General features: G+C 43.3%; 1 protein-coding gene and 1 long non-coding RNA gene across 6 annotated transcripts in view; one reads left to right on the top strand and one right to left on the bottom strand.

Moving 5' to 3' along the window:
• Positions 1-23,659, bottom strand: part of Shroom4 (shroom family member 4) — a 237,506-nt gene that overhangs the window by 41,821 nt on the left and 172,026 nt on the right. For 4 of the 5 annotated variants that reach the window (XR_001782743.2, XM_006527549.4, NM_001040459.2 and 1 more), the window contains 3 exons: positions 14,671-14,805; positions 9,979-12,442; positions 4,617-4,678 (listed from right to left, as the gene is read on the bottom strand). Coding sequence is in view for 4 of the 5 variants with exons in the window: in XM_006527549.4 (XP_006527612.1) it covers positions 4,617-4,678; positions 9,979-12,442; positions 14,671-14,805 (2,661 nt within the window). In the remaining variant the exon portion in view is untranslated. Of the gene's footprint in view, positions 1-4,616; positions 4,679-9,978; positions 12,443-14,670; positions 14,806-18,037; positions 18,349-23,659 lie in introns of those variants that run through there. The other variant, NM_001313765.1, reaches the window with a different exon arrangement.
• Positions 20,971-23,659, top strand: part of 5430428K19Rik (RIKEN cDNA 5430428K19 gene) — a 122,288-nt gene continuing 119,599 nt past the window's right edge. Inside the window, exon 1 of the long non-coding RNA NR_045426.1 lies at positions 20,971-21,071. This is a non-coding gene — a long non-coding RNA (RIKEN cDNA 5430428K19 gene). The remainder of the gene's footprint in view (positions 21,072-23,659) is intronic.

Raw genomic sequence — 23,659 nt, 5'->3', positions numbered from 1 at the left:
CACATTGCTCATCCTACCTAGTTCTCCAGGCTTACCTATCCTGGTCTAAAGCTTCCTAATTTCTATTTCTCTGCTCTTATTGCTGAGTGTGGTCCATGCCTTCTCCTCATCAGCACGACTAACATTCCTAGTGTTGAGTTTTGACTGGAAGGGTTTCTTTATATTTATTCATTTGAATCTCACAAATATTTGATGTTGTTACTCTTATTCTATCTTACACAAAAGACAAGATGAAGACAGTGACAGAGATAAGAAAGAGATGGCAAGAAGAGTCAATGAGGGGGGTAGGGAGGAAGACGCACATGAACATGGATCTCAGCTCAAGCAGTATTAACTCCAAGGCCCTAACTTCAGTTGTAGGGTTGATTCCTCCAAGACATCTTGCTTAGTCTCCTCTCCTACCACCTTCAGGTCTCTTATCCTCCTATGAACTGATGATAACAAAACACAATAAATAATTATCATGGACTGGGGCGCAGTGTTTCTTGTTGAAACTCTATGTTCTTTTGGAAACTTTGGTAAGGAAAAACTTACCAGCTCTGACCTTGAGTGGATAATTCACCCTCTCTGAACCTCAAATCCTTTATTTCAGTTAGCAATTCTCAATGTGTGGTCCAAGGACTAGCTGCGCCAGCATCACCCGAGGATGCCAGTTAGCAATACTGATTTTTGAGCCATACTTCACACCTATGAAATTAGATTTTTCTGGGGGTCCAACTAGCTCTCATGTTTCAACAAGCTGTCCAGAAGTTTCTGTTGCACACGCAACTCTGAGATCTCATACCCTAATCTAATACCTACCTGCTGGAATTGTTAGGAAGTTGTGCAACTCAACTCCTAGCACATAGGTTGTTTTTGCAAGTAATAATGTATTATTACCGTTGCTGAACTTTGTGTGGGCTACTCTTGTTCTGCTCCAGCTGTGGGCAGATAATGCTTCTCACTGCTCTTTCACTAGTAGCTCCCACCTTGCTAAGCTACAGGGAGTCCACCTTCTAAGTTTTTAGTAAGACTATTACTTCTCGGACAAGTGAGTAGGAGAAGTACTTTGGAGAGTGGTTTCTGAAGTGAGACTACTTAGGGAGAATTACCTTACCAGCTGAGGGGTTTTAGGCAAATGAATGTTTTCGTGTGTGCCTCAACTGCTTCTCTGAATTACATGGAACAGAAGCGGAACCTACACTGATTATACCTACTCTACAACCTCACAGTGATAACGACTTGTAAAATGCATTCCATGGTGCTTACAGCATAGAGCTGAGTTATTTACTGCCCTGGGGTGCTGCTTTATGGTGGAGCACTTGCCCAGTGTACACAAGATCATAGCTTCTTTCCCTAGTGTTGAAAAAAATAAAATGAAAGGGAAAAAAACAGGAAAATGTTAGTTGGCATTATTGTTTTTGTGTCTTTTCACCCATGTAGTAGTGAGTAGATTCTATTTCTTCTTTCTGGCTACCAGATGATAAATACCACTTGTATTAAGCACAAAGAATAAGGCTGTGCCTAAGATACGGTATCTTCTTTTAAAGGTTTCAATCTAATTATAAACAGTGTCACTAGATTAAAATTATATCCCCAAGGATATAATATAAAAAAGTTCACAGCTTGCAGTGGAGGGAGGCTGATGAAGGCTGATCAAGACAAAATCTCTACCTAGAACTTGGATTCCTGAAACACTCTATTGAGGAACCTATTTACAGTCTGCCCTTTTTGGATCCTAAGGTAAGCAGAAAAAATAGTGAGGGAGTGGGGGGGGGGACAGGAAGGTTGGAGTCAGACTGTCTGAAACATAATAGTACCATTTGCTATCTGTTAAATTATATAACTTCTCTAGAGAGCACCTATAAGACTGGCAGCAAAAGAACTACTGTAGAAAGGAAATGAAAATTCAAATGTAGTCTCATCACCCCAATGACTGATAGTCACAGATGATTAATACATATTGGCGAGGATGTGGAGAAAGAGGAACACTCCTCCATTGTTGGTGGGAGTGCAGGCTTGTACAACCACTCTGGAAATCAGTCTGGCGGTTCCTCAGAAAACTGGACATAGTACTACCGGAGGATCCAGCAATACCTCTCCTGGGCATATATCCAGAAGATGCCCCAACAGGTAAGAAGGACACATGCTCCACTATGTTCATAGCAGCCTTATTTATAATAGCCAGAAGCTGGAAAGAACCTAGATGCCCCTCAACAGAGGAATGGATACAGAAAATGTGGTACATCTACACAATGGAGTACTACTCAGCTATTAAAAAGAATGAATTTATGAAATTCCTAGCCAAATGGATGGACCTGGAGGGCATCATCCTGAGTGAGGTAACACATTCACAAAGAAACTCACACAATATGTATTCACTGATAAGTGGATATTAGCCCCAAACCTAGGATACCCAAGATATAAGATATAATTTGCTAAACACATGAAACTCAAGGAGAATGAAGACTGAAGTGTGGACACTATGCCCCTCCTTAGATTTGGGAACAAAACACCCATGGAAGGAGTTACAGAGACGGAGTTTGGAGCTGAGATGAAAGGATGGACCATGTAGAGACTGCCATAGCCAGGGATCCACCCCATAATCAGCATCCAAACGCTGACACCATTGCATACACTAGCAAGATTTTATTGAAAGGACGCAGATGTAGCTGTCTCTTGTGAGACTATGCCGGGGCCCAGCAAACACAGAAGTGGATGCTCACAGTCAGCTAATGGATGGATCATAGGGCTCCCAATGGAGGAGCTAGAGAAAGTAGCCAAGGAGCTAAAGGGATCTGCAACCCTATAGGTGGAACAACATTATGAGCTAACCAGTACCCCGGAGCTCTTGACTCTAGCTGCATATATATCAAAAGATGGCCTAGTCGGCCATCACTGGAAAGAGAGGCCCATTGGACTTGCAAACTTTATATGCCCCAGTACAGGGGAATTCCAGGGCCAAAAAGGGGGAGTGGGTGGGCAGGGGAGTGGGGGTGGGTGGATATGGGGGACTTTTGGTATAGCATTGGAAATGTAAATGAGTTAAATACCTAATAAAAAATGGAAAAAAAAAAAAGAAAATTCAAATGTAGTCTCATCACCCCAATGACTGATAGTCACAGATGATTAATACATATTGGGCATTCCCCTTTCCCATTGCAGGGGAAATGCAAAAGTTTCCTCTAAATAGTAGGTTTTCCACGAAGACCCACAAGCTTCCTATTCCTATATAGTTGGCCAGGTTTCCTGTTCAAGGCCTATTTTTCCTCTTGTTGATTGGGCCTTAAGTCCAATGAGAAAGCCGATGATTACCTCCACAGCTAACTGTAGCTCTTATCTCTCATCAAAGAAGCTTCTGAACGGCATTCCTCAGGGAGAAGCCCCCGATTGGTTATCCAATACCAAGTGGTCATGCCTAAAATCATCCATGCAAGCAACACCAAATAGACTCAGCAGGGTGCATTTATACTTGTGTGTGTGTGTGTGTGTGTGTGTGTGTGTGTGTGTGTGTGTGTGTTTGACAATAATAATAATAAAAGAAAAAGAGGCCACGAATAAGGGGAGGCATGGAAAGAGCTGGAGGGATAGAACATGGGAGTTGGTTGAAAGAAAGGGAAGGGGAAAATGACATAGTTATATTGTAATTGAAAGTAATGGAGCATAACATAGACCACCTGAAAGAATTCTGGACTACTTAAGGGCCAGCAGACCAAGATTCTTTTCATGTCTCTTAGTGCCTTCACATGGAGAACAGGCACAGCTTGCACCTTTTGTTTCTGTCTCCTTTATTCTGGGAAAGTCAGACTCAAAATCATGGAGAACCCTCTTCTACTGCCCAGCCTGAGAAAAACTGGCTGAAAGAGCATATCAAGGTGTGTGTGTGTGTGTGTGTGTGTGTGTGTGTGTGTGTGTGAGAGAGAGAGAGAGAGAGAGAGAGAGAGAGAGAGAGAAAGAGAGAGAGAAAGAGAGAGAGAGAAGGAAGGTGACTATCCACTGCTGGCTCTGATTCACTTAGAGCCCCTTGTTTCTAGGGAATTTGAGTGCTGGCTACCATTATCCACAATTATAGGAGTTAGATGCTCCATCCTACACAAAGGAGTTATTTTCTCTTTATTCCAAGCCACATGTGCCTTTCTCCAAGAGTTGTAACCTATCACCAGCATAAACTTTTTTTTTTTAACAGTCCTTCAGTTCTCAATAAACTCTATTAAAAGTGTGGTGGCAGAACCCAAGAAGTAGGTACCTTCAAAAATGTTAGACAAAGAGAATAGTCCCTCTTCTCTATTGATTCCAATTGTTTGTGGCCACTGGGAAGACAGGCACAGATCACGTCTTCCTCTGGTTTCAGCACAGTCTGGTTTGCTATGTCCTCAGGCACATCTAGACATAGTTGCTTCAGGCATACCTTTACAACACTGCTGATTCCTCCCTATTCTAAAATGTTCTCATAATCTATTTAGTCTATATTCAGATGATGGTGTAGGGGGCACATTAGATTATATATGGCAACAAGTCCATGATGTGAACAGCATACCAGTTTCATCAAAGAAAATCAAGCAAACCAAAAGCCATCATAATTTCTAAGGAAACTTCAGAGGCACAAAGTCACCCCAAATCCCTGAGTAGTCACTTACCTCCCAGAATGACTAGTTTTCCTGTTTCCTGTTATTGGCTTCCACTTGTCCACAGGAAATTCCTGCAAAGGGAAATTCTGATAAGTTAGGGAACTTTGAACAGCCAGGTATCTAGGTAGTTTCAAAAATAGCAGTCTGGCCAGGTTCCTTAGCTTATAGCCTGGACGCTCCCAGACAAGCTCCAGAAATGCTCAGTTGGAAGGCTGCCTTTCCTTTGGGAAGCCTGCTGAGTTACTGCACTCATGCAGAAATCCATAAAACATTCAGGGACCAGGACTAAGAATGCCGAATTTTCCTCTTGTTCCCCACCCCTCCAAAACCCCATTCAAGAACCAGTTTAGCATGTTTGCTCTGGCTCCTGCTTGCACTGAGGGACGGAGGTCTTCTTTTTGTCCTACTTGATGAACTGTTCACGGCTCCTGCTTCTTCTAATACAGAAGCAGAGACCTGGAGCAGGTTTTCCTGCTGCAGAAACCATCTCCCATGTAGAGTGGAGATGTCAGCTACTCTCATCCTGCAATTGCTCTTTCTCCTGTGCACCCATCTTCAGACAAGGGCTGACATGAGCTCTTCTCCAGTCGAACAAGTATTAAGTGCCCTGGTTCATATGTTATAGAAGTAGACTGTCTACCTTGGATGGATTTCCTGAATTGTTCAGCCATACGTGTCATTTGTAAAAATTTTCCTTTCTTCTCACTGCTGCCTAAACCTGAATACATGTTTGCTTTTCAGGTTCTTCCTGCTTTTGCATTCATCACCCTCCACCTGGCGACTCAGAGCTTAACGTAAGAGAAGGCATTTTTCCTAAGCTGCACTGATCTGCTAAATTCATTTTGCTCTAATACTGCTATTATTAGACCTTTCCAAGGCTTATTGCTTTAGCCCCAGTGGGCCTCTCTTTTGGGGACAAACAGCTGGCAAAGAAGAATGAATATAGGTCTTTGGTATCAGTTACAGTGGCTAAGGCATTTATTATCTGTGCTATGTAAGGGACATTCTGTCACCATTTTGAACCTGAGTTTGCTATTTGGCAAATAAAGCTTACTAGTGCGCATCAAATGAGATGTGTAGAGAATGCCTGGCACAGTGCATAGAAGCCTCTGTAGTCACAACACTGGGGAGTCTATTGCAGGAAGACTACTTGAGTGCATGAGACCAGCCTTAATAATACAAACTCTGGCCTCAAGGAGATGTTACTATGAAAAAGGTGAGGTTTATTTTTTATTTCAGCTTCCACAAAACCGGAGAACAGTCTCTGGGGGATGGGGAGGGCACTGAGCAATTCTAATAATTTACACTTCAGGCTATCTGCCTTGACATATTTGTGAGATGTCACTGCCCACAAAGGTACCATACTTGTTCAGCCATAGCAAATACCAGGATTTTCTCTCCATGTTTGGTCTAGTCCCATGAAAGTGCTTAGAAAATAGAGTGGGTGACCCCAACAAAACCCTCCTACCAACCTTCCCAGATTCCCATCCTCCACCAACTCCCACTGACCTTCCCAGATTCACACCCTCCAGCCACTCCTACCAACCTTCCCAGATTCCCACCCTCCACCAACTCCCATTGACCTTCCCAGATTCTCACCCTCCACCAACTCCCACTGACCTTCCCAGATTCTCAGTACTACTTTATTCTTTTGCCTCAGCCACTTAGTTTCCTATAACTGGTCTGTGCTCTTTGAACCAAAGAAGCAATACTCACAACTGATAGCAGTCGAAGATAATAGTAGAACTTGCTGCTTAGGTATAAGTGATATTGCTAGAAGCTACCCTGTTTGCTACATAAGAGAAGGCCCAGGCTTTGAACTCTACTCTTGAAGAGGCAGTTGACACATAGGCCAGCACACAGCCTCTGAAACTAGAAGCAGTGCTTTGGAGTCCACATCTGCCTTCACCAAGTAGATGGCCTACAATCCTCTTCAACTTAGTTACATGGTATGCTATACACACACACTATACATGATACACATATATAGAATGTTATACACATATAACATGTGTATGTCATACATAACATATAACCTGTACATATGTTATGTATAAATATCTGTATGTATACATGTTACACCATACGTAAGAATGTTTGTATAACATTATACCACAAATATATGGTACTTGCTATATGGTAGCATATTCATGACCAGAGTATCTACTTCTTGATTGCTAGAGGACTGAATACATTGATAATCTAAGGCACCCAGAATCCAGTGGACTGGGCATATAAGTTATTTTATGTTGTTCAAATCCTGGCTCTGCACCTTGTGAGATGTGTGACCTCCAAGAATCAGTTTCCTCAGGTGTCCCATGTAAGTATTCAGTGGAATCATCTGGCTATGTATGTAAAACTAACTGGCATAAAAATCTGTATGTTGTTGGTATATGCAGATTTCACTTCTCTAGGCTTTACTAAGCCAGAGCTGGTTAGCTCCATAGCCTTCTTCATGAGAGAAAGAACAGGCTCTCTCACCTCTTCTTCAGATAGCCACCACAGTAAATACTTTGTCAGAGCTGGAGTATCTGAAAGCATGGTGTATGTCTCACAGGGTCAGGAATACAGCATTCGGGTGACAAGGGTAGAAATGGCACATTCCTATGTACATAGCCATCTACATACCTGAAAGCCTAGTATCTAAGCAGATAGGCTTAGCCAGTGTAACAGACATTAGGAACCCAATGCATCCCTTCCTCCAAGTACAAATGGAAGGATATGGCATAGGCAACAGCTTGTCTATATTGCTACAGCCAGCTGCTGCTACCAGTCAATGGAACTTCCTTGTCTTTCAGAGGAGCTGGTCCTGAGAGGACACCCCTGTAGCCACCCTTTCCTTTACCTTCAAGCCCCTTTCCCTAGTACTTGCTTATGAGTACTTCTTTCAGCCAAGATTTCTCAAGCCTAAGCCGAATTTCCCTTCATCTTAAAATAGCTTACTCATAAGATGATTACTGTCTGGCAGTCACTGTTCTAAAGGCTTTGCACATGTTCGCCATTTAATGCAACTTATGAAGCAGGTGCTGATATTACCTTCATTTTTTTCGATGGGAAAGATTAGGCACTGTAAATTCTGGGGAAGGAATTGAAGCACAGCTAAGTCGAGTTTCAGCTTCAATGCCTTTTGGGCATTATCTACTTTTTCTTTTCTCTTTTTGTTAGCATTGTGAATATTTTCAAACATATCAAAATGAGGAAAGCAGTTGATGGTGAACATTTACGTATCCTGCCTAGATGATACAAATAACGTTTGTGCTAGAGTCACCTTATCATGTGCCTGTTTGCTCTTCTATTTATCAACCAGTGCATATTAAATTTTTAGACGCACTTCAAAGTAGGTTCCAACCATTTTATCTGCATAAATGTCAAAACCTAAATGACATTGAGTAATTCCTTAAAAGCTACCAAAGTTCACCCATGAAGAAACAGATTGTTTCAATAACTCTGTTAACTATTGGGGAAATTAATGTACATTTTCAAACATTCTCAGAAAGAAAAGTCAGGCCCAAATGATTTTGATGATAAATTTGGCCACATGCTTAAGGAAGAAATAACACCAGTGCTATATACATTCTTCCTGAAAGTACAAGAGGAGGGAATGTTTGCCGCCTCATTACCTAGTTAGGAAAAACAACGATTTTACAATACAGTCTACAATCTCTAATAAATGGAGATGCAAAGGGCATTAACAACATGTCAATAAACCAGGTCTAGCAGCATAAAAAAGTTAGCATATTATGATCAAGTGGGTTTTATCCTGGAAATGAGAGGAGGATACTTATTTCAAAATCCAGTTGATATAGCTCACTGTAAATTTAGACAAAAAATAAACTACATGGTCATCTCAATAGATGCAGGTAAAACATTTGAAAGAACCCAAAGTCCAACTTAATTAAAAAAGAAAGAAAGCCCCTCTGAAGCTAAGACAAAAAAAAAAAAGGCATTTCTCAATCCAATAAAGGCCGACTGCAGAAGGACAGTTACTGCAAGACTGTCTGTAGCCACCAAACTTCACAGTGAAACACTGAAAACTGAGCAACAATGTTGCTCTCAGCATTCCTTCTGAACATTGTATTGGGGGATCCCAGACAGAGCAGTCAGGCTCTCTTTCCCAGGGAAGCACATACAGAATGTGGATGTTCTATTCTAAGATGAAGCGACCGCCTCTGTGTAAACTTGTCTATGAACCACCACAGAGCTACTAGAATGCCTCAATGAGTTCAGCAAGGTGGTAGGCTATAAAGCCAATGTACAAAGGTCAACCTTGTAGAAGTAACAAAGTGTTTTAATTTACTATTCAGAAAACAGTATGATTTACCATAACCTTGAAGCCTATTAGAGTACTAGGAATATGTAAATCAAAATATGTGTAAGATGCATAGGTGGGAAATGTTAAATTGTATGCATTAGTATACTTCAAAAATATTTCTGCATGCACTTTAAACTTATCAATTTGCTTCTACTGCTTTAGGCAAAATTTGTTTCCTATGACATGTACAAATATTAGTGAAATCTGCTGGCTGTTGATGAATATATCCTTATGTAAATCTGATCTATATCAAGCTACTTAATGTGCTTGCAGGCCTTGCTGCCTTCAACTTCCATATGACTACATACTGACAAACACGGTTCTCCACTTTGATTTTTCCAACAGAAGAGCCATGTTATACATTCATCTATTGATGGACATCTATGCTGGTTTTATTCCTCAGCTACTATAAGTATTGTAGCTATAACTAAGGGTGCATAAGTATATCTGTGGTAGGACTTAGTGAGTCCTCTGGTTGCTACACATAATATAATTTTATTTAGTAGTAAAGAATAAGTCATGATATTTGTAGAAAATGAGTAAAACATGTAAAGTGAATAGAAAGTAAATTTAAGAAAACAAATGTGGAAGGGTGTGACTGAGAGGAGAGGAGGAATGGGGCTGTGATTGAGATGAAAAGTGAATTAAAATTAAAATATTAAAATATTGAAAAAAGAAAAGTGGGTAGAAGTAAAAATAAGCAAAATAAGTCGGACTCAAGAAGGCAAATGGTATGTTTCTAGCTCATATGTGGATTCTACCTTTTAATTATATTAGTACTAGCTGTTTTATAAGGTGAACATATATTTCCCCTTTAAAATAGTGCAACTTCAAAAGATAATACATTCATGGTTTGCTCTAGATCACTCAGATACTAACTTTACCATTCAAATCAATACCAGTTCTATTAATTTGAAGGAGCAAAAGTTCCTTTGGCCAACCTCTACAGTGACCTGGGTATGCTGACATCTTGTGTACAGAAGGGGCTACATCATTGAAAGGAAGTGCAATCCTATTTTAGAAGAATCAATGTCACTCACCCAAGAACCAAGTCCTCACCTGTATGGCTGCCTTCCTGGATTTCCAAGCATTGCCAGGTGCCATGCTGCTGTCCTCATGGGCACTATGCTGAGGACCGTGACAGCAACCTGTACACCGGATGCATTGGTGGTGGTGACACCTACAGTTGTGGCATTTTGGCAACAAGTTTCTCTTTAGCAAGGCAGGGCAGATTTCTCCAGAACAACAGATGCAAGGATCATGCCTTACAGTTCCCTGAGCACTGCAGGGATGAGAACAGGTCCTGTGGTAATCACAGTCCCCGTGATGCACTGGCTTACAGCACAGGGAATTGTCTCGGCCTTTAGTAGCAAAGCATTCTGGGTAAGTAGGAGTTTCTGACTGAAGTGGTGACAAGGAATGATAGGATTGGTCTGCAGCATGGTATGATTGGTCTGCAGAATGATATGATTGGTCCAGAGGATGGCATCTTAAATCCCTATAGCTCACTGACTGGAAGTTTTGATCTATAGGTTTTTGTCTCTGGATAAATGGCTTGTTGTTATGAGTGGTTAAGCCTGGCAAATGTGATGTAGATAAAGATTTGCTGCTCTCTTCAAAGAACTTTCTTCTGTCTGCAAACGGCATGAGGACAGCTTCTTCCCCAGCTTGAGGAGTAGATGTCTTCAACTCTTTGCTGTCATCTGGGTTGGAAGGCGCTTCTGTGGATAGTGCCACCTGTGGCTGTGCGTTATGTTCTGGAGACCATCTCCAATGGCCTCTACAAACCCCATGGTGAGCATTTGCTTTCTCAGTGTCTAAGGTGGATGAGTCAGATGCTTTCCACCATGTGTTCAGGGCCAAAGAAGACTGGCCAGACCTCTGGCCAGGGCTCATTCTTCCCTCTACGCCTCCCCTAGCTTTGGAACTCTCTGAGGCTTGGCTGAGGCATTCTGAAGATCTAGCCCTGAGAATCATGCTTTTGTTAAAGACCTTGTCTCCAGGACTAGGGACGTTTTTATATGAAGGCAGAAGAGATGCGTTAGAAGCAGAGAGCGGAGGACTTTCTGGAGGCTCTTGGGTCTCTTCCACGGCTTCGTTCGTGTCACACAATTGTGACAACGGGCCCTTACTTTTCTGGAGCTGGGCTTTCCTCCTCTGAATTTCATTCCGTAGATTGGTAGCAAACCTCTCACTCCTCCGTCGGTTTTGGATGGAGCGGCCCCGGGGGCCTCCACTTCTTCTGCCACCCAATCGGCCACACTCCTTAGGCTCATTGTCACCTTCTTCACTTGCTTCTGTGTGATCAACTATTTTATGGGCTGAAAGGAAGTCTCTGGTTTGTTGAACAGAGGAACAAGTGGCAGAGGGCTGCTGGCTAGTCAAGTCACTGCTTGCTCTGCCTGCTCGGTTTGGGTGTCCATCAACCTCCCCAAGTAGGACATCACTTTGGCTCTGGTGTACAGAAGCCATCAGTTTATCATCCAGGGGCGTGGTCTTCCTTTCTTTACGGGTCTGGTCCTGGGTGCCTCCCGTGGGAAGACTTGGACTTTTCTTCCCTTTAGGGTTGTTGTGCAAAGGGGACACAGTCCACTGGTGTCCATCCTGCCCAATTGGCAACTCCATCCCCTTGCTGCCTCTGGAATCAAGGTGCACCTGCTGCAAGTGGGATGCCAACAGCTGTTCAGGAGCACTATGGCGATGTTCCATGGTTCCTCGGAGGTGCGGAATGGCACCAAAGTTCAAAGTGTTAGCCAAATCTGCTGAAGCCTCCTTAAGCAGGCCAAACTCTTTGTTGGAACCTTTGTCATGGGCTTTGGGGGAATCAAGAGCTTTGGAGGAGTCCTCTATCAGTAGATGCTCACAGTCATCCTGGCTGGATTCAGAAGGCTTGCTGAGCTCACAGTTCTGGTGGTCCTCATCTGTCACTTGGTCTTGCCCACTAAGACAGCAGAACTGATTAGAGCTCCTTGGGGGCAGCACTGTCTCTAAGCCTGGTTTTTCCTTTTGTGGTAAGGAGTCCACCGGTTCAGATGCACGATGCTGCTCTCCATTGAGAAGTTGGGCTCTAGAGGCCGGAAGGCTGTCGCTCCTCACTGGAGGCTCTGGTGGACCCCGTGCCATCTTGGCAGGTCCTGAGTGGTGGCCCTCGTCTGAGTAGGATGATGCATGGGAAGTGGAGGTCACATGGTCCTCACTGGTACTGTGGCTACTTCCTGAGTTCTCAGATACATTAGCTTGGTCATCAGTGACTTTAATCGGCCCTGGGCCTGGCATGACACAGTCTGTAGAGGGTGGTTCCTCTGGCTTAAGGGAAAGGGCACAGTCAGAGGCATTTGAGCTGGCTGAGAAGGAGCTATAGGCTGAGTCACGCTGGCTGGGGTACATGTTCTGGTCAATGGGTAAGAGGTGGCCTTCGTAGGTAGGTTGGCCTGGCTGTTCCAGGCTTTCCATGCTGCCAATAGAGCTGCTCTTCTCAGTGCTGCAATGCCGGGAGAGGGGGCACCACTGTACACTCACGTCACTGTAAGACACAGGGTACATGCATTAGTTAGCCAAGCAATCAGACACCTTCTCTACTTTGGCCAGTCTGCGATGGAAAAGGGCAGGTCAAGCCAGTACCACATATGTTACAAATAAAAGGACAATGGGGCCTAAGGGAAAGAAAGTGAAATAAGTAAGGAGTGACACAAGGACACCACAGGACCATGGCAGAATGAGAAAGAGAAGTTTATATAAAAGGAGAATGAACAAACACCCCAAAGACTTGGAAAGCGCCATGACAATTATGCACTATATCACTGCTAACAGCAAGTCTGACATTGCTTCTGAGTCCCTGTTGAGTTAGTGTGTGGCTGGCTGCCAGGGGGGAAAGTCCAGAACATTAGCATTAGAGCAGAAGGAGCCCCTGTGGGGCTATGTTGACTTCAGCCAGACCATTTCATAAACCCGTGATTCTCAAACCTGAGTGTGCATCACAATCATGTGGAAGGCTTGTGAGAATGCAGGCCACTGGGCCCCACCTCACTTTTGGAAACCTCTGGTGTCAATGAAGCAAGCTCCACAGTGAGGAGTGACTTTGAAGAGGCAAATTTTACAAATTCTAACTAGTGGCACAGTCAGAATTGGAGTGTAAATGTTTCTTTATTCTGGAAATTCCACATCACTTCATTTGTAGTACTGGTGTTTAGGACTGGAGGCCTGGAACATGCTAGGGAAAGACTCTGTTGCTTGGGTATACCCCAAGAACCTACTATACTTCTCGATAATATAAAATCTGACTATTCACTGAGGCCCTTTACAACCTTCCATTTGAAGCCCAAATGAGATTGTTTTCTACACTTTCTAACTCATGAAGTAAGGCGGACTGATAATTATAGTAAGCTGATAAAGAAGCTGAACTGAGCTGCAAATGGAATCCAGGTCTCTCTCAACCTAAAGTCTTAGCTCCTCTCTGCAACACCTTCAAATGGGAAAAAGTAGTACTATCTTTGCTAGAGTGTTGCAATGTAGGTGAAAGATCAAGAGTGCAGGCATCACTACATGGCAGCAGTTGCTCTCAGTTCTTGCTGTGGTTATCAATGTCCTTCTACTAGTAGGCATGACCTAAGAGTGGGCTTTGTTCATCCATACAACCCTTACCTACCAACAGCAAAATCACACCAGGAAGACCAAGGATAAGACATAATTTTGAATATTAAGCCCCATTTCCCATACACATAGCCAGACTGAACCAAGAAGTTCCATTAACATTCCTTGCCTAGAACCTCAGAGGTTGAAGGTTGATCTCAAAAAGGCCATAGCTCAGAAGAGAGCCACAGCTGAGCTGTAACAGCATACCATGAGACCTCTAAGACCAGTTCTCTCGTATTCTTGCTCAGTGCATGGTCTTAACCACCCTTCTCACTTTGTGCTGACCTAGGAATACATTAATTTCTTGTTGGAAAGGGAGCCTGCTATTCACCTCATTTTCTGCTGGAATGCAGACATACATGCATGCATGCATACACATACTCAGACAGAAGCCAAATCTAGAATATATTTCTATGTATTCTTCTGCCTGGGCCATGAGACCCTGAATGCTAAAACAAAATAAAAATACTAAACTAGAGAAAACTCACCCCTTGGGTTTTAGCCTCCTTGAGCCCCCACAACAAAACCCATTCTTGAAGGGAAGATCTGATTATTGAAGGGGAAATGCAGCTAAGGACTGTACTTTGGCTGGCTCTGCAACTGTGGGGAAAAGAAACCAAATAACAAGTGGTTTGTCCCTTGGGTCGTTGTTTCAATAAAAATGGACAATACCAAGCTCCTTGCATTGAGCTACACCCTGTGACTTGGCAAGGCTCCTGCTTTGGAGAGTTCTGCTTTGTGCTAGAGCTAATGAACACTAGAGGAAGTTCCTGGTGAGTGACTATAGATAGAGAAGACTGCCTCTCACAGGAATCAAGAAAAGAGTCCAATAAAAAACAACTAGTGATTAGGATAAGAATCAGGACAGAGTGGTTGTTTTTGTGATTCAAATAAACTACTTTGAAGACACACCATGAAGAAGTAAAGATGCATGCTCAAAATCATAGTGCCAGCCTGCTAGTCACATAGTTAGTGAAGAACCCAGGGACTCTAGATGGCCATCCCTTTTCTGTTATACCACGTCAGCTCTAAAGCATCCTGCAGGAATACAATCAGAGGAGGGAGGTTATCAGGCCCTCTGTCCTCAAGCCCACCTTAAGGGGAGAGTCCCAGACTCACCTAGTGTTGCAACCGGAATGCCAGGACAAGCTGAAGGCTTCAGAAGGGAAATGCATGGTGGTGGCCACGTCAGGGCACCCCTCCAACAGCTTGGCTACATGCCATGAGTGCGGCCTACTCACAGGGGTGTTTCTCCTATGGCAAGAAAAAGCCAGGAAGTCAGTACTGAAATCATTTCCCAAGCAACTTCCGCACCTACCCCTTCTTTCCATTCAATGAGCTAGATTATCTTACAAGGAACTAGTGTGGACATGTAAGTATGCCCCCTCGTCTCCAATCCACAAATTTCCTTTATCCCATGGATTATTTCTGGAGGCATAAAATGCCAGTGTCAATGGAAATGGTTTGTTCACAAATATATCCAAGTATGCACACTAATGCTAAGGACACACAGTAGATAGTCAATAAATATTTGTGGACTACACAGCAGCTGCTGCAAGCCTATCTGCACTTGTCTTTGAGGAAAAGAATATCAATATGACCAATATTCCCATTTTTCTCAGCAAAAGGAGGCAAGTGGTTACAATGTTTGGATGAATCAGCATTGGAGTGTGAATTGCTTAAATTTTCTTCATTCATTCTATAAGTATTTATTGTATGTTAACTCTATCTTCTAAAATACATGCAGTTCTAGAGGTACAGCCATGAGTTGAATAGAGTCTATACCCTTGAGAGCTTACACATTCATGAAAGAGACCGAGCTAATTAAAATAGAGTATCATAAATACCCCTAGAAAGCAAAGGTTAAGATGGGCACAGACCACAGAAGTCAGATACTTGAACTTGTAGGCAAAGTCATGGCAAAGAGTCCAAACCCTTACAAGGGGGAAAAGGACTGAGGGGCGATAGGTTAGGATGACAGAAGAGATCAGCTGGTTAGCATGCTAGCGGTGAATAACTGGAAACAGGTCTGAGGCCAAGGCTTCCAACATAGCTAGAGATTCTGGTGCTAAAACCTATTACAGCAAGTCTGACATTGACTTGCTCATACAAGATACATCCATGTCAACCAGCATACTTTGCATGATTAGATGGCACCCCTAGCAGGAAAAGATAACCCAGGACATGGTAGAACTAGGACATAGAGAGAGGACAGATGGAAGGGAGAGCAGAAGCAGGAGAAGGAAGTCATATAGATGGGGGGGGAGAATAGAGGGAGAGGGTGTAGAAAGACCAAGCAGATGCAACAAACTAGGAGAGATGACAGAAGGAGAACCAAATGTCAGAAGGGAAGAAACTCTGAGAAAGCTAGCTCACATCACGGCTCAGTCTCCTTCCTCTAATCATGCTCTGTGGTTAGCTCTGTTCTTTTCCAACTTGTCTTTCCTTCTGTTCATTTTCCAGTAGAAATTATCTCAGTGATTGGACTGCTTTGCTTTGAATCCCATCTCTATCACTTGCTGTTGCTGTCGGTAAGTGTTAACTTCTCAGAACTATCATTTCCAGAGCAGTAAAATGGAGATATTCCCAATGGTCATTAACTTGTACATCTTTATGGACATGAGGCTGTAAATATTATACAAATTAAAGTAAATAAACATGTACTGCTAGTGCCATCTCCTCCGGGGAGACTATCTCAAGCAATCTAGCCCTCATAATTTAGCCCATCAGAACATGCTATTTTGCAATGCCTGTCAGCATTTCATGTCTAATTAGCTCTGCCCTACCAGCTGTACTAAACCAGTAGGAAATGAGAATAAAACTCTAGCATTTTACATGTGTGACTCTACAAGAGCCAACCCATTCGAATTACCATTTTCTTGAGAAATGTTTCTTAACCTGGCTAGGTTGTTATGAAAATTAGAAACCGTTATTCTCACCTGCCTACATTCCTGTGGGCATTAGAAGAAGTAGTCTCAAAGCATCCAGTAAATAGCCTAGTGTTTCACCTAGTGGTCAGTAAATAGCATGTAGTATAATATTGGCTATTGGCTCAAACTTGTCCCTTTACATGGCTCATGGGTACTTCCAACCAAGTGTGCTTGAGAAACTCCTATCAATGTTCTGCTACAGTGCTCCCTCGCCACACTTAAAGCAGTGGCTTATAAAGGCCCCCTACTCTCTAGAGTTTTTCCAATAGTAGAAAATAATCCCAGAGGAGACTGAAGAATGTAGTGAGGGCTTTGGAGACAATAGAAAAAAAAAATGAAACACTGGTAGGAAATCTCAGCAAAGAGGATTGGGGCCAGATCCAATCCCATTTAACTTTAGCATATGGAAGAGAAGAAACAATCTACAGAGCCCAATACCTGGCCTATTATCATTTGTGAATTGTCCTAAACCCAGTCCACACTTGTATTCAAATTCCAGTTCTGTAACCTTGGCCAAGGCATCTTTGGAGGCGCTGCCTTTTAGGGCCATGTACGTTAGACAAGTACTCTACAACATCACCGGGACCTCGGTTATATATTCTCTATATGTAAAATGGGGATGATGGTCATCTATTTCTCATGAGTTATGGTCTGGTATAAATGATGCAGTCCCATGTGTGGAACTGATTAGCATAGTACATAATACAGACATTGTATTAACTTACAAAAATAAAACAAGGACCTCTACTAAACACTGAAACTATGTCAGGCTCTCAGTACCTCATACGTATTAGTTGGTTTAATCCTCACTTCAATATCATGTGTAAGAACTATTATTACTCTCATATTATTAATGAAGAAAGAAAGTAGCTGGCAGCTTAAATTATTTGCCAGAAAGACACAGCTAATAACCAGAGTTAAGGTTAGAATTGGGATCAAAACTCAGATCTCAGACTAGCAAGGTGGATAAGTAGGTAAAGAATTTGCCATACCTGCCTGATAACCTAAGTTGAATTCCCAGAACACACGTAAAAGTAGAAGGGAAGAGCCAAAGATACAAAGTTGTCTGTCTTCTGACCTCCACAAGCAAGCCCCGGTACACAAACACTCACATATGAGTAATAAATTTGGAGAAAAAACTACCTCAGATCCTCAAGCTTTTTCTAGAATACTATATGACCTCTCCTGCCCATAGGGTTCTGTCTCAGAAAGGTTTATATACATAAGGATTGATATAACCATTCCTCAAGAAGCAGTGAGAAAAGAAGGTCTCAGCGGTTCTGGACATAAAATCATTCTCTAGTGGAGAAGGAGGAAGATGAGAGATAAGCAGCGCAAGACTAAGCTTAAGTGCCAATTATGCAGCCCAACCTCACTATAGGAATGACTAGAATCCTTATCCTTTTTTCTAAAGCTGGGTTGGGCACTGTCACTGAACAAATTCTGTAAGTCACTATCCACTATCCTCAAGTGCCTGAATTCAGGAGAAAACCAAGTTGCTGAAGCAAGACATCAACAGAAGGAAAAACAAAGTTGGAAACTGTGGCTGTACCTACCATGGAAGTTGCTCAGAGAGGAGAGATGCTTAGGAGAGATTGGCGTATCCAGCTAGTTCACATTCTCACCATCAACCACTCCAGTGTCTTCTCTTAGCTGGGGACTGTCAATATTCAACTTAAGACCTCCTGGGGTGTGAGGCCAGCAGCCCAAGACCCTAAATGTCATCCAAGGAGTTCAAGGAGACTGCAAGGTACTGTCATCAGGCTGCTTGGGTTTTTTTGTGGTCACAGCCTTATGGAATATCAGCCCGTTTTAAGGGCTGGATAAGAGCAAAGACGTTGCTCCAGGAACCAGCCAGCGCCCCAGTGGCAAAGGGAAGAAGGAAAGGCAGTTCCAGCAGTAACCCTTCCCCCACCCCATTCCTAACTCCTACCTCCTCTGAGCCCTGGCCCATCCCCTCCACAGCTCAGAGACCAATAAGGAAGCTGGGCCCCTGGCTACTGCTCGAACTCAGGAAAGGAGTAAGGAAATGATGTTTGGGAGAGATAAAGCGGGTGTCTAAAAAGAATTTTAAAAATACACGTAAGTGAGAGAGAAAAACACCCCAGACGCATACACTTAAAAGAATTCCTGCACTTCCTGGACTGGGTTGACCCCACCCAGCCATCTCCGCAGGTCTTCAGGGCCCCAGGAAAGGAGAGCTTAGTGAGGCTCAGCAGCCTCCAGGTCCAGGAAAAAAATGGCAATATAGCTCATTTTTGGTAAAGCTGGGGACCACTGACTAAGACATTTTTCAAGGTAAAGGTTCTTCTGAGATACAAAAGTTTATAAATACTCCAGGCTTTTACTTCTAATATGCAACTGAGCATCTGTTCATTTCCAGAAGAAAAAAAAAACTTAATTTCACACTAAACACTCCAATTCTAGAAAAGCAGCTTATTAGCAATACCAGAATGGCACTTGGGAACATCCCTGGATGTTCCATCAATTTTCTCTGAACTTTGGTGACCATACTTTCTGTGGGCCTCTATTTCTTCTCTGAACAATGAGCCATGAACTCAGTTGCCAAGAGCAACCCTTACACCTATGGCATAACATATTGTAGTAGTCACCTATCCAAGCCTGATGATTATTATAATATCCTACAGATCAATGTGCCAGCCAGAACTCAAAGCACCATAACAGAAATTTGTTATATTTCTAAGCCCAGGCCCAGGTATCAGAATTTATTTTTTCTTAGGGATGTCAACTTAGGGTTTTCCCGTCATAATTAACTTGATCGCTACTCCAATTTCCTTTGGCCTCTGGCTTCAATTCCGGTAATTTACGGTCCCCCTGAGGACTTATGCAAGCTCCCTCAAGACAAAAAGTATGCTAGGGCCTTTCCTCTCTGGGGAAGTTAGTCCCTTCCTCTTGCATTCCTTGTACCTCACATAAGTTTATCGATTTATAAAGAACTATTGTATGGCTAAGTTTACAGGGCATGTGGGTCTGACTTGGAATCTTGACTTCACTTCAAATGGTCTTTCTTGGCCTGGTGGATGACACAGAATTTCAAGTTCCTCGTCTATAAAGTACAATTGGCATGCAATAGACACTTGATAAATGGTATATGTTATTTGTTATTAATATTAAGTGTAACCAAAACCAACAATGTGCACAGTCTATTAGTAGCAAAACAATAGGTTTCTGCAATCCAATCAGGGATGATGAGAAAGGTCCAGTTAAGAGAAGCCTCCCAGTTAGACCTAGCACTCTCAATCAGTATGTGTCAAACTTCACTGGGTATATGGGCCCTGGAGTCTCAGACTCGGATTTAGTAGGTTTAGAGCAGGGGATCTCCAGTGTGATCCTACTTCCATCTGTGATAACCACATAAGTAGCAATATACTGGCAAATAATCCCTGGTCCAAAACATTTACAAAAAAAAAAAAAAAAAGCAGTTTATTCTCACTTTAAAACACAGGCTGGGGTGGATACCTAGTTTTTCTTCATCTTCTAGTTGCCAAACATCTTTCTCCTTTCCAACCCTGGCCCATGCAAGTACTTATCTGATGTTTATTGAGCCCTAGGTCTGAGGAAAACAAAGAACGGTTATTTTGACAATAGTCAAACCCTGTGGTAAGACAGCTGAGGCTGGAAAAACAATGACTAGGGGTAGAAGTGTGTTCTTGGCATTGGCTGTGCTAGGCAGGAAGCAAGAGTAGGGAGTTCAGATAGTCCCCAGGTGAGGGACTAGCAGGTGGGCACATAGTCATAGAATCTTTGGGCAAGGGAAGGTAAGATTCAAGCAATAGTCTGGCCAGTTTGGAATTTTCTAGAGGTTAGGAAATATGGTGACTGATAAAAGTTGCTTAGCGGAGTAGAATACCAGATAATATGATATAATTTCCTCTACTTGGAGCAAGGCGCTTCCTTTTTGAGAACAGAGAAGACAAGAACCCAGTAGGAGGGTTCCATGCAGGGAGAAATGTAGATCATTCAGAAGTTGTCTCCCAAAAGAGTCCTTCTAAAGACTGTTGTGATGGGTGAGGGGAGGTAAACAGAATAGTTCTGGAAGGAGTTAATCTCCAGCTACCCTAGTGAGCTGTGGTGCCCATAAATGTTTACAGCACCTCCTGTCTTTGTTCTTGGTTCAGCAAACCCCTTCAAAGAGAGTGTATCAGAGGTGATAATCCCAAAGGGAACCCTGGGTCTTTCCCACCCAGGGCAAAGAGAAAATGTGACCCTTATTACTGGGGATTGTGGTCTGGGCTATAATGCAGTTGTGGACTCTTCCTCTCCTGAAAGTGTTTGGATAAGGAGAAACACAAAAGAGTGTCCTGGACTGGCTCTGCTTACTTTCTGTGGCTCTTTTAGCCACCCCACAAATAGCACATCCCACCTTCTACATGTGAAGAAGTCCAAGCAGGCAGGAAGAGAAGCCTCCAGATGGCTGGAGAGGAGGGGCCAGTGCAGTGCAGAACAATACGTGGCTTATTTATCTGACAGAGAAGGGGAAAGGCACCCTCCTGATGGAAGGACACAGAGCTCTGAAGGCCTTTCACTGCTAGACAGCTGACTGAGGAACACTGCAGCCTGGTGATCCAGGTACCCTCCTTTATCAAAGACCCAATCAAATGGAGGAAAGTCTCTGTCTCTGTTTCTCTCTCTGTCTCTCTGTCTCTCTCTGTGATTTAATTTTTATAATTCCTCTTATTCTTTGAAAATATCACATACATGTATAATATGCTGTAATCATATGTATTCCCTTCTGCTGAAACCCACTGAGCCTACTTGGTTCTACACATAGTTACATGTAGCATTTTTGGGACTACATCCCTAAAGAAAATTTATTCTCTCAATTGACCATCATTTGCCAATAGACCTTCACCTAGAGACAGACTTTTGTAATGTCTTCACACATTCATGCTGGCATTTTCTTTGGTTTGATCTTGCACAGGTCTTGTGATCCTAGGAACTCATGTCGGTGACTGCCCTGTTACGTCTGGACAACATTGTCTAGCCATCTCCATGAAGTTGTTTATTTGGGTTCCCTGAGACTTTTTTTTATTCTCTTATACAATACATCCCCACTCTAGTTTCCCCTACAGACTTTCTTTGTAGGACTATCTTCATTGTATCCTACAGATTTGGGTGTGTTGTATTTACATTTTTTCATTCAACACTAGGAAAATTTAAACTTCTTTGTTAACTTTCAATTATCCATTCATTATCCAGAAGGGTGTTGTTCAATCTCTATGACAATGTGTATTTTCTGTGGTTTCTATTGTTTTATAGCAAGGCTTATTCCACTGGGGTCAAATTAGATACAAGGAACTGTTTCATTTGTGCTGTATTTGTTGTGAGATGCTCTGTGTCAAAATATGTGGTCGATTTTAGCCATGGTTTAAGAGACCCACTAAGATAACATTATATTTGATCTTTTGCTTCTAGTATTCCACTCTCATAGTAGAATCTTAAAATCATGGGATACTTCTTTGTCTAAAATATTTGGAAGAAAGTAGTTACACAAGTGGATTACAGAGATTTTACCAGTTTGGGTAGGGGACTAAGACAATGCTGAGAAGCCAACAGAAGCAGAATTCCTTGAGCATCAGATGAAAGCACTGGCTTTGCATAATCCCATAGGCAAGAGAAAGGCTTTCAAAATTCCAAAGCATGAAAGAAATGCAGCAAAGCAATATTCAGACACGTTGCCCTCACATCTATTCACAAGAAAATTGATGCAGAGAGATGCTGCAAGCATGGGTAGGCTAGTGTAACAAACATGATGAATGGCCAAAGTAGAACAATAACAAGTAGTGATGAAGCAGGAAGGAGATATATGAGACTTAGCAGGATTGAATGACTGATTAGCTAGAGAGAAGGAGAAGGAGATGGCTATGAAGCAATTGTAGAATGGCATCACTAATCTAGAAAATATTATAGGCATGTATGCCTAACAACAACACAGTATAGTGTGGACAGGGTATGAATATGTGGCCACTATCCACAGAGGTCAGACTATAGTAGTGGATATGACTGTCAATGATGATACTGGCAGAATTAGCCCCCAGCTAGAAGAGTTATCATTAATAAAACAAAATATAAATGCTGATGCAGGGGTGTGTGTGTGTGTGTGTGTGTGTGTGTGTGAACCCTTACATACTGCTAGTGAGACTATCAGTTGGGCCAGCTATTATGTAAATCAGTATGGAGGTTCCACAATAAAGAAAAATAGACTAGGCCAGAGAACCTGACAGCCTCTGGAACAGGCAGAAGCACAGAGGGGCTGAGGCAGCACCCTGTGTGGGCTGGGGACAGCCGGCCACCTTCCGGACCGGAGGACAGGTGCCCGCCCGGCTGGGGAGGCGACCTAAGCCACAGCAGCAGCGGTCGCCATCTTGGTCCGGGACCCGCCGAACTTAGGAAATTAGTCTGAACAGGTGAGAGGGTGCGCCAGAGAACCTGACAGCTTCTGGAACAGGCGGAAGCACAGAGGCGCTGAGGCAGCACCCTTTGTGGGCCGGGGACAGCCAGCCACCGTCCGGACCGGAGGACAGGTGCCCGCCCGGCTGGGGAGGCGGCCTAAGCCACAGCAGCAGTGGTCGCCATCTTGGTCCGAGACCCGCCGAACTTAGGAAATTAGTCTGAACAGGTGAGAGGGTGCGCCAGAGAACCTGACAGCTTCTGGAACAGGCAGAAGCACAGAGGCGCTGAGGCAGCACCCTGTGTGGGCCGGGGACAGCCGGCCACCTTCCGGACCGGAGGACAGGTGCCCACCCGGCTGGGGAGGCGGCCTAAGCCACAGCAGCAGCGGTCGCCATCTTGGTCCCGGGACTCCAAGGAACTTAGGAATTTAGTCTGCTTAGGTGAGAGTCTGTACCACCTGGGAACTGCCAAAGCAACACAGTGTCTGAGAAAGGTCCTGTTTTGGGCCTTCTTCTTCGGCCAGGAGGAGGTCCAAATACAAGATATCTGCGCACCTTCCCTGTAAGAGAGCTTGCCAGCAGAGAGTGCTCTGAGCACTGAAACTCAGAGGAGAGAATCTGTCTCCCAGGTCTGCTGATAGACGGTAACAGAATCACCAGAAGAACAATCTCTAAACAGAGTCAACTATAACTACTAACTCCAGAGATTACCAGATGGCGAAAGGTAAACGGAGGAATCTTACTAACAGGAACCAAGACCACTCA

Source organism: Mus musculus, chromosome X (genome assembly GCF_000001635.26).
Source record: "Mus musculus strain C57BL/6J chromosome X, GRCm38.p6 C57BL/6J".
Classification (NCBI taxonomy): domain Eukaryota; kingdom Metazoa; phylum Chordata; class Mammalia; order Rodentia; family Muridae; genus Mus; species Mus musculus.
Note: the sequence above shows the minus strand (reverse complement) of the source record. Positions and strands in the feature narration are given on the sequence as shown.